At 45.6% G+C, this 11,284-nt stretch overlaps 2 protein-coding genes across 3 annotated transcripts; both read left to right on the top strand.

The window, feature by feature from the left end:
- The first annotated feature begins 542 nt into the window (after nt 1–542).
- cct2 (chaperonin containing TCP1, subunit 2 (beta)) lies at nt 543–6,893 on the top strand. 2 transcript variants are annotated; one of them, XM_084701062.1, is made up of 15 exons: nt 543–612; nt 1,775–1,849; nt 1,962–2,027; nt 2,171–2,282; nt 2,410–2,486; nt 2,835–2,947; nt 3,155–3,357; nt 3,552–3,652; nt 3,837–3,964; nt 5,017–5,120; nt 5,355–5,603; nt 5,791–5,894; nt 5,984–6,083; nt 6,199–6,340; nt 6,520–6,893. In XM_084701062.1, the coding sequence occupies exons 1-15, from the start codon at nt 610–612 to the stop codon at nt 6,548–6,550; spliced, it is 1,608 nt and encodes a 535-aa protein (XP_084557188.1). In that variant the 5' UTR covers nt 543–609; the 3' UTR covers nt 6,551–6,893. The 2 variants fall into 2 exon arrangements, with proteins under 2 accessions (XP_084557188.1, XP_084557189.1); XM_084701063.1 differs by lacking the exon at nt 543–612.
- A 371-nt stretch (nt 6,894–7,264) lies between these two features.
- Nucleotides 7,265–10,378, top strand: nots (nothepsin). The gene is made up of 9 exons (XM_084701064.1): nt 7,265–7,450; nt 7,578–7,758; nt 7,879–7,996; nt 8,217–8,335; nt 8,643–8,842; nt 8,967–9,092; nt 9,265–9,409; nt 9,640–9,738; nt 10,111–10,378. Exons 1-9 carry the CDS (start codon nt 7,386–7,388, stop codon nt 10,318–10,320), a joined length of 1,263 nt encoding a protein of 420 aa, XP_084557190.1. The 5' UTR covers nt 7,265–7,385; the 3' UTR covers nt 10,321–10,378.
- The last annotated feature ends 906 nt before the right edge of the window (nt 10,379–11,284 follow it).

Here is an 11,284-nt window from a genome sequence, read left to right as displayed (position 1 = left end):
CGCCTTGACCACCCCAACCATTCCACAACCCAGCCAGCCTCCCTGACCCTTTAGACTCTGTCCCTCTCAAAATCACAAAACTCGCATTGCAAAAGTACATTCTCTACTGTCTCCTCCTCCAGCAAACACCCCTCACACAACCAATAGCCTATTGCGCTTTGCATTCAACGTAGTGTGCCCAAAACCTCCGCTTATTTAGGACCACCTGCTCCAGTGATGGACTTCTCATACATTTAATGTACACTGCAGACTATTCCTATTAAGGGCTGTGGAATTTGGAAAACATATCTAGTACGGACAGAGTGTGAAATAAACTGTTCATAGCAGGATCTAAAAACAAGTTATATTGTGTGCATATACTTTGACTCGGGGTTTTCTATCTCAAATGTAAAAAATAAAAAATAACACAGCGGGGTGTTAATATCCATTGTCCTTTTCAAAACTAACGTAATACATGTCTACAAATGTCATTAATCTCCAGGCATTTCTTTATTTTATTGTTTAATTGGCAACCGCCCTTCTCTGTCTTTTCTGCTACGTAGCTGCGTCATCCTCCACTAGTCCTCCTCTCTGTGCGTGCACGGCTTCAGCCTTCAACTCACAGAAATCATGGTAAGTGAACCGTTTTCTTCTGATTATTTCCTCCACACCGACAACCTAGATTATATTCTTTATCGTTCCGTAGCAAATGTTGACACATGCATAGTATGATAGTTGAACACTTCCCGAGTTAACGGGGTGTTTTATCCCTTAACTACCAATGATAAACTGACAGGGAGGAAGCACATGGAGCGTGGCTAAGCTAGCTAGCTAGCCTACGACGTTACTAGCGAACTATGATTAAGTAGCTGCCGGTTTGAGGTTCTTAGTTTAGTTGAGAAACGCAAAAATACGTATTCCAGCCCAGACACTAATTGGCCCATAAAAGTTCACAACTAAATTAAATGTTTATCATTGTGACTGTAAAGCTAGTTAACATTTAGCTAGCACCACTAACGCTAGCTACTTAAATGGTAAGGCTCTGTAGCAAAAGGGTGTTACGCATTGTTCTGCTTGGTAATGCTGCTGCTAGCATCATCACACTGAAAGGGTGGGTTTGGACGATTTTGAGCACGGCTTGCGTCTTTTACTGTTGGGCAATAACATCTAGGAATCATGTACATTGGATAGATTGTTTGCATCTCACTCGGTTCACGTCAGATTGACTGAATGCTAAAGAGAGTTAGTATATTGTCACTCGGGCCACACCGGCTGCAAAGCTTCTAGCGGTTTCTTGGGAGAAGTAGGTGGAGCTCGCTAGCATCGGCTCTGTCGCACTATGCAGACAACACAACGCAAAGAATCGGTTTTCAGGTTTCCGATATTATTACTATATATGGAGCGCTTAATAAAATACAATAAAAACCCTAAAGGAGTAAATAATTAAATTAAAGCCATGTTAGTTATGCCTTATTTACTTATCATTTGTCATAGACTGTCATTCACAGTTTACACAATAAGTAAACTGATAGGATAACTTCTTAATCAACCGGATGAGTGAAAACGTAACTATTAAAATCCTTATTTTAACATGCCTGTTTATTATTGCATACCTTTATTCAAATTCAAACACACTATCTTTGTAAAAACATTACTATGTAAAACCGTACATGCGTCTTAACTTAATTACAACATCACATAGAACAGATCATCTAACCTAACACAAAGCACATCCTCATTATCTCTAGAGTTTGTATGTTTCCCTACACTCACTGTCACGTGATGTGTTCCTCAGGCTTCCTTATCAATGGCCCCTGTGAACATCTTCAGACATGGAGCTGATGAGGAGAAAGCTGAGACAGCCCGTCTTGTAAGTTGTGCACTTGCAGTCTGTGTGTGTGTGTTGCAGTCTGTCTCTCTGTGTTTGTGTGTATGGCCTTTGACAAAAACATATATCTAAAGTGTGTGTTTGTTGCCCTCAGTCCTCCTTCATTGGTGCCATAGCCATAGGGGATTTGGTGAAGAGCACCCTGGGACCAAAGGGAATGGTATGTATATAAACTGATTCTCGCTCTTTCTTTCTTTCCATCACACACACTTGTCACACACCTCAGTACTCCTGGGACTCAAGTGAATGCTTGTAAAGTGTTTGGTCTCTGGTGTAAACTCTGCTTCCTTCTTTTTCTTCCAGGACAAGATTCTCCTGGGCGGAGGTAGGGAGGGCTCAGTCACCGTCACCAACGATGGTGCCACCATCCTCAAGGCCATCGGCGTGGACAACCCTGCTGCCAAAGTCTTGGTTGGTGAGTAATGGACTCTTGTTCTTCTAGCAGGGTTATACTAACTACCTCATTAAAACACAGCAAGAACAACCTTCATACTCCTCTGTTGTTTCTTCCCCTCCCTGCCTAACGTGTGTGTGTGTTCCAGACATGTCCAAGGTGCAGGATGATGAGGTTGGAGATGGCACCACCTCCGTCACAGTCCTGGCCGCCGAGCTGCTCAGGGTACGACCACCGAGAAGCTCAGCCAATCAGGACACACGGCAGGGTCTAGCTCTGAGAACCCTGACTAGTTGTTAGGTCTCTTGCAAATGCAGCTTACTGTCAGTAAACTCACAAAGATGATTCCCGAAGGACTAGCGTCATGCTTTTTGCCGTAGTGATGATAAGCTTTTAACGACAACAAAACCAAACACTTATACAGTGTAAGACGCCTCGCCGGCAACCATCACAACAGCGTTCACATCCTAGTACATTAATCACTGTGGAAGGAATTTTCATCTTGGCAGAGATCCCTGTAGGGTGATGTGATTTGGTGTGAGAGCTTGACATCATGTCTCCCGTGTCCTGTAGGAAGCCGAGCTGCTCATCGCCAAGAAGATCCACCCCCACATCATTGTGTCTGGCTGGAGGAAGGCGACGCAGGTGGCCCGTGAGGCCCTGAAGGAGGCAGCAGTGGACCACGGGTAAACTACCACACTCTCTCCGAACTGAAGTAGGAAAGAAGGTCACAGGATAAAAGTGTCTGCTAAGTTATTGTCAATAACCCCCAAAGAAGACCAGGAAAAATCTCAGAGGGAGTAATTCAGTGAAGGGCTCCCCTTCTCCAGAGACTATTGGTGATGCAGACCACAGGCTGGAGATACAACATTTTGGATTTGTTTTCTCCTCAGTAACGACCAAGAGAAGTTTGAGTTGGACCTTCTAAACATCGCCCGGACCACGCTGTCCTCCAAGCTGCTGACGCACCACAAGGACCACTTCTCCAAGCTGGCTGTGGAGGCTGTGCTCAGGCTGAGGGGCTCAGGGAACCTGGAGGCCATCCATGTCATCAAGAAGCTGGGGGGCAGCCTCACCGACTCCTACCTGGATGAAGGTGTGTGTCTGAGAAGGAGACGGATGTGTGTTTGTGTGTGTGTGTGATGCCATTGCTGTGCGTGTGGCTGTTGATGATGGAGTGCCGGAGAGAACCTCGAACCTGTGTGTGGAGAAGGGAGCTGTGTGTGGTATTAGATCTGAGTGATATCGGTCTTTGGTTCAGTGAACTTTAGCTTTTTGTTTTCTGACCAGGTTTCCTGCTGGATAAGAAGATTGGAGTGAACCAGCCCAAGAGACTTGAGAACGTCAACATTCTTATCTCCAACACCGGCATGGACACAGACAAGATCAAGGTCAGAATTCACCTCCTCTCCGTCCCCACCGGACTGGAGGACAGTAGGCTGATCACTATGGACCTCCTATATCTTTGTGCATCTAAAAAGGAGGGATATTATATAGCTAGCAAGTAAGAAGGGTATCTACATTGGTGTATGTCATAGTGTACCTTTATGAAATGTTTGTGTGTGTGTGTATCAGATCTTTGGCTCCAGAGTGCGTGTGGACTCCACAGCCAAGGTGGCCGAGATCGAGATGGCCGAGAAGGAGAAGATGAAGGAGAAGGTTGAAAGGATCCTCAAGCACGGCATCAACTGCTTCATCAACAGGTACACCCACCTGCTGCACACACACACACCTGCTGCACACACACACACCTGCTGCTTATGCACACACCTGCTGCTTATGCACACACCTGCTGCTTATGCACACACTCGACTGCTACTTATTTACTCACAGTACTCTCATAGAAACATGCAAATCTGCTACTTATGGCACTTATGATGTGTGTGTGTATATATATATAAGTCAAACTAGGGCTGGGCAATAAATCGATTAAAAATATTAGCGAAGTAATGACTTCCCTCAAAGATATCGTAACATGAATTCATTTTTGATAATGTCGATGGAGAATAATTAGGAACAGTAGTCCATTTGATTTCTGTGGTGCAGCAGAAAGTTGCAGAGAAATGGTATACGCCCATTAAAATACACTGAGCACCTTGAGTGGAGTAGCTAATATTAACCGTCTTGTTGCCGAAAGCAGTGGCAGCGATAGCCATAGGGAGGGAGCAACTACCAATAAATAAATGATTGATAAAAAAGGGTTAGTCTTCAGTTATTTGTAAGTGGTTTGGGTTTTTGAAATCCGGCAAAGAGCAGAGCAATGTTCGGTGCAAATTGTGTCGTAAACAGGTGGCTACCAAGTCTGGTAATGACAAATCTTTTTTACCATCTGAAGCAAAATCACTCGTTGAAACATGCATAAAGTGTGCGTTTGCGCCAAAGTATTGATGAAAAGCAAGGTTTTAAAAAGTTGCTTGACCCCAGGAACATGCTCCCTGGCAGCAAACATTTCTCTCACACCTCGCTGCCTAAACTTTATGCAGAGTGTACGGAAAAAGTTGAGGAAGAGACTTGTTTTGCTAGCCTACTACTACGGATATGTGGTCTATTGTCTTAATTATCTTTATCGAATGGAACTATAAATATCTATCGTGATCATTTTTTACCCATATCGCCCAGCCCCAAGTCAAACCTCTGCATGGCTTCCATTTTGTGCTGTGATGTTCAGTCATGTACTATGTCGTTCTACCATGTACTATTCCGAAACTATCTATCCTGTAATAAGCTGTACTACCTTGTTCCATCCCTCCTCCAGGCAGCTGATCTATAACTACCCAGAGCAGCTGTTTGCTGCCGCAGGCGTCATGGCCATCGAACACGCAGACTTCGCCGGTGTGGAGCGCCTTGCGCTGGTCACAGGTAGGAACTACAGGGGGAAAACACTGGGGTGATACTGATAATGCGGCATTCGCAAGGATGTCAGGGGATTAAGCATTTGCTTTACAGAAAGTGCATGTGCATGTTTTTATGTACATGTGGAAATAAGGTTGTCTGGGCTCTATACTCTAGCCCGTTAGATATGAGAATGATCCATCTTCCTCCGTCCATCCTTCCCTTTTCCTCCCTCCCTCCGTCCGTCCCTCTCTGCCCCAGGTGGAGAGATCACGTCCACGTTCGACCACCCCGAGCTGGTGAAGCTGGGCCACTGCAAGCTGATCGAGGAGGTGATGATCGGGGAGGACACCCTCATCCACTTCTCGGGCGTGTCCCTGGGCGAGGCGTGCACCATCGTGCTGCGGGGCGCCACCCAGCAGATCCTGGACGAGGCGGAGCGCTCGCTGCATGACGCCCTCTGCGTCCTGGCCCAGACCGTCAAGGAGACTCGCACCGTGTTCGGGGGAGGTGAGGGCTCGTGCGGCCGCACATGCATATACCGGCACATGCTTGTGCCCACACATATTCAGACAGGCACGAACGCCACACACGCACACAAAAATTGTATTTTGAGGGAGGTGCACACAAGTCAAACATTGTCATGTTCATTTCACACACACAAATTTACACACACACTCTTTCCTTCCTCATCCAGGCTGCTCAGAGATGCTGATGGCCCGTGTGGTATCTGACCTGGCCAACAGGACCCCAGGAAAAGAGGCTGTTGCCATGGAGTCCTTCGCCAAAGCTCTCCGCATGGTAAGTCCACCCAGGTGCTGGTGTCATGTTATGATAACCACGTAACAGCTGTTATGACTGTGTCGTTCACCATGTGTCCTTTTGTGCAGCTGCCCACCATCATTGCTGACAACGCCGGTTATGACAGTGCTGATCTGGTGGCCCAGCTCAGGGCCGCCCACCAGGAGAACAAGATCACCTTTGGACTCGGTCAGTAGTTACAACTGTGTGTGGGTCTGCCATGTGTGTTTATGTATATTGTGTTTGCTAGTGCCTATATGTGGTGTGTGCTGTGTGTCCTCTCTAACTCCACCCTCCTCTCCAGACATGAACCAGGGCACCATCGGAGACATGGCTCTGCTGGGCATCACCGAGAGCTTCCAGGTGAAGAGGCAGGTGCTGCTCAGTGCTGCCGAGGCAGCAGAGATGATCCTCAGAGTGGACAACATCATCAAGGCAGCGCCCAGGTTTGTAGACGCCCGTCTCTCCATGAGCCTGTCTGTTCAGAGCTGTTTATGTCTGAAGATCTTTCTCTTGTTCTGTTCGCACTGTCCTCTCACGCTTTCTAATCTTGTGGTTGCCTCTCTTGCTCTTGTGTTTATCTTGTTATACTGATGTTCTGTCCTCCATCTTCTCCCCCCTGCAGGAAGAGAGTTCCAGACCACCACCCCTGTTAGTGTTACAAGCCTGAGGAAGAGGAGGGTGAAGAGGATGGGGGGGGGGGGTGTAACAGTCATGGCGGATGTTTAGAGGAGAGGGATGATCTGTGTATTTATAACCTCCTGGTCTTGAGTGATAGAAGTCCTGGTTAGTTTAAACTCTGTTGATATCCATGTTAAAGATGCACCTGTAGAAGCACTGTTCCAGCTAGCCATGCTAACGCTAGCTCCCGGTTATCCATGCTAATGTTAACTCCCGGCTAGCCTTGCTAGCGCTGGCACCTGGCTATCTGTATAACTCACCCCAACGGCTGTATGGAAGTTGTTTGTTTACTGAAATAAAATTGAAAATGGACTGGTTCTTCGTCTTTTGTTTTTTGTTTGTACTATAAATATAGAATAATACTTAAAGTGCTTATAAACTGAACATAAATACAAACAGAACATGCTAGAGTTGCAAAGATTTTGAGATTGGATTTAATATGAAAAAATACTTTGTTTATATGGATCATTGCTGTGATTCTGTAAGATGTAAGATAACTGTATAATAACCTAGTCTGTTTAATTAAACTACTAGGTAAACTATTCATTATAGTCTGTTACATTGACTACAAGTTTTTTCTGGTCACTAAAAGTAAACAAGATTTATTTGCTTTGTCCACAATATCTCCTAGGTCTCGGTCACAGTGACTGGCTAAAGGATCAAACTGGATCACCCTGTGATCAGAGTTATCACCAGTATCACCATCAGTTCACAGGGATTGAGATCAGAGCTCTGCATCTGGTCCTATTTGGTCTTCTGAGATAGCTTACTGAAACCTTCATAAAGCTAACTTCACATGCGCTCTTGAAGATGAGGTGGCTGGCTGTGACCCTTCTCTATTGTGCCTGTTCATGGACTGTTCAGGGCCTGATCAGGTAAGAGAAGTCACGTGTATTTTGATTGATACAGCCGTGTTCACAAGAACTACCATATTCTGTAATACTAGATTGTATTCAATTTGTCTGACTGCGAGACAAATCAAACACACCCCATCCTACCCAGAGTTCCACTGCAGCGCATGGCAACGGTGCGTACCCAGCTCAGAGCCAGTCAGCTTCTGGAGGCCTTTGTGAGGGACCACCAGCCCGACACCTTCTCCAGGAAGTATGCCCAGTGCTACCCCCCTGGAACCCCCTCCCTGCGTCTCAGCCAGAGCAGCTTGAAGCTCTACAACTTCATGGACGTGAGTAGGGATGCAGAACCATAATAACACCAAGGGGCGCAGCACGGAATTGTTGTACAGGGAGGTGTTATGTAAGTCTTATGTAAATGTGTTATGTAACTGTGTGTGTGTGCACCCCAGGCCCAGTTCTATGGGTTGATCAGCCTGGGTACCCCGGAGCAGAACTTTACGGTGGTGTTTGACACAGGCTCAGCTGACCTGTGGGTTCCTTCCTCCTACTGTGTGAGCGAGGCCTGTGGTGAGTGTCAAAATTCAAATCAAATGTATTTGTATAGCCATTTACTAGTAATATCACAGAGGGCTTCACATACAAACACAGAACTGACCCTCAGCCATCCTCAACTCTCAAGGAAGAAAGAAAAAAAAAATGGAAGTGATTTTCAAGTGTGAGGCCTGAAAATGATCGAGGCCTGTGGTGAGTGTTGCGATTCTGTAATGATGTGCGTCTCCGTCTTCAGGTGTGCACAACAAGTTCAAGGCGTTTGAGTCCAGCACCTTCAACCACGACGGACGGACGTTTGGCATCCACTATGGCACTGGCCACCTGCTGGGGATCATGGCCAAGGAAACCCTCAAGGTGGCGCCATTGTTGACACCTTCGACCTTTACGCCTCCAACATAAGCTTAGAATGCTTCAAAAGAGCCTTAAACAATCTTAGCAATCTGTCTCATTCGCATGTATTTATTGACCTTCATCCAAAGGATGTGCAAAATAGTGTATAAGATGCATGGTTTATTCAACTACTGTTATAATAATATGTAGTATTCTGTCATACTTGTACATATAATGCATTTATGGTTTTTGACAAATGTTCTGTAGTGAACTTCATTTCCATAACGAGCATGTATTCAATACCTAGTTTCTCACCTGTGTGTGGGTCCAGATATCGAATGTGACAGTGGTGAACCAGGAGTTTGGGGAGTCTGTGTTTGAGCCTGGATTCATGTTTGTCATGGCCAAATTCGACGGCGTGTTGGGGCTGGGGTACCCGTCCCTGGCAGCTGAGTTGGGAAACCCCGTGTTTGACACCATCATGGCTCAGAAGTTAGTGGAGCTTCCCGTCTTCTCCTTCTACCTCAGCAGGTAAGGACACCTGCAGAACCGTGAGCCGATGATGTCATCAATGATGAGGATGATAAACATGATAACGATGAAGACGACGACGATATCGAAGAGGATGATGAAGTGCATGGTTTGACTGTTTCAGGACCAAAAGTACCACCGAGCCAGAGGGGGAGCTGTTGCTAGGCGGGATAGATGAGGCACTGTTCATTGGCCAAATCCAATGGGTCCCTGTTACTGTGAAGGGGTACTGGCAGATCAAGATAGACAAGTCAGTTACCGTACCATACACTTCACAAATCGTGTAAGTATAAGCCTTAGGAGAGCATTTTCTTGTCTGTAATTGGGTGTGTGTCGGTGTGTGTGTGTCTGTCTGCACATGTGTTTGTTTGTGTATGTGGTCTGTGCTTGCATGTGTGTGTATGTTTGCGTGTGTGTTGCAGTATTAAAGTCCAGGGCACCACGACTCACTGTGCTCAAGGCTGCCAGGCCATCATAGACACAGGCACCTCCCTCATCACTGGGCCATCCCATGAAATCCTTTCCCTACAACAGCTGATTGGAGCCACACCCACCTCCATTGGTGAAGTATGAGCCCTCTGTCTTTACTCCAAATCCAGTTGTTGACGACCAGACTCAGCTTTTGTTTTCCTGCGTGTACTGTGTTTATGTGTGTGTGTACGCCTGTGAATATGAATTCCTGATAAATTAGCAGTACTGTTTGAACACTTCTGATCCTTGATCTTATGTTTTACTTTCTACATGCAAGATTTGTATGACGCTTTGGATAAAAGCATCTGAAATGTGTTGTGTTCCAGTACCTCGTGGACTGCTCCAGAGTGTCCAGTCTTCCCCAGGTCTCTTTCACCATCGCTGGGGTGGAGTTCATCCTGTCAGCTGACTCCTACATCCGGAGGGTGGGTCACCTGCTTCACCAAACACTGTGACATCCTTACATTTACTGGACAACTCCCTTCACACCCACAGAAGATCCCCAACACTATTATTAGGCTGCTTCTTTATTGCTTTAATTACCAAGTGGCGTGTGTCTTTTGATGAAACAGAGGGACGCTGTGTTTCTCTGTGTCTTTCTCAAATTCGTTCTCTTATCTCTCTCTCCTCTTTACCTCTGTCTCTTTCTGTCTGTCTGTATCTCCTGTTCTCACTCTGGCTTTCTCTACCCCTCTCTCTCTCTCTCTCTCTCTCTCTCTCTCTCTCTCTCTCTCTCTCTCTCTCTCTCTCTCTCTCTCTCTCTCGTCTTTCCTTTTCCCCTCCCCTCCTCCCCCCAGGACATGCTGGGTGACAGAGAGATCTGTTTCAGTGGGTTCCAAGCAGTAGACCTACCCTCGGACACAACCTCGCTGTGGATTCTTGGAGATCTATTTCTGATGGAGTACTACAGCATCTTTGACCGCGGTCAGGACCGGATCGGGCTGGCTAAAGCCCGTCACCTAGGCTCACCAAAACACAAGCTTCTGGACAAAATAAGAAAAATGTAATTGGCTGTTTGATACATTCTGTTCATTCTGTCAATAAAGACTTATTGGTCGGAGGAAACGGTTTCACACAGATATAAGCACACACATGCCCATTGTTAAGGGGTTTAATAGGGCCATTTGTTCAGCAAGCTTAATCTTGAATAGGGAATGTGGAATATTGTCTTGGGGATTGAAATTCCTGACAACTGCCCTTCTACACACACCTAAGTTTATGCATCCAGTTGCAAACATTTGTCCAGATCTCCATCTGATGGCCTAAATGTAACTGTCCAAACATCTTATGTAGAAGCATTTTTCAGCCACTAGATGTCCCCACACTCACTGTTGGAACACTGGCAACAACTGAGCACCTCGAGGGATAGCGTCTACATTTTCACCTCATTATGTTCTAATTAGGAGATCTTACAGACCGCTGATATGTATCCTAATGTCCAGTTCTGGAGACACAGACAGTACATGTGGGCAAAAATACAATCAAATCACTTCAAAATATCATTTTCACATCAGATTTCCACTGCAGTCCTTTTTGGACTCTGGGGCAAATCATCTGAAAGTTGTGATGGGTTATTCCACGTTATTATATTGCACAAGGAATAAGCCTATTACCATATAAATATGCTGCAATTGATTGTTTTTTTTTATGTGTCACAATAATAATTCGTAGTCTACTTTGTGTAATTCCTGGGTCTCACGTCTCATAAGTCTAACAGAATAAACTTAAAATGTTAGACTATAAAACAACGCATTTTGTATTTGACATTGTCAAAGATTATGCAGGTTCTGCAGGAAAACATAAAGTTAAATATCTTTCCTACAGACGTCTGAAAAAGCATAATACGAATCATATTCCTACTATTTTCAAAAGACCGAATCCCACATTTGTTATGTGGATTGTTTGCATTCGGTGGCATGATATAGAAAGAGGAGAGAAGCTTCCCATCCCCCTAATATGGCACCCCCAAAC

Source organism: Hypomesus nipponensis, chromosome 7 (assembly GCF_054491055.1).
Source record: "Hypomesus nipponensis isolate SF chromosome 7, ASM5449105v1, whole genome shotgun sequence".
NCBI lineage: Eukaryota > Metazoa > Chordata > Actinopteri > Osmeriformes > Osmeridae > Hypomesus > Hypomesus nipponensis.
This window is presented reverse-complemented; position numbering and strand designations above follow the sequence as displayed.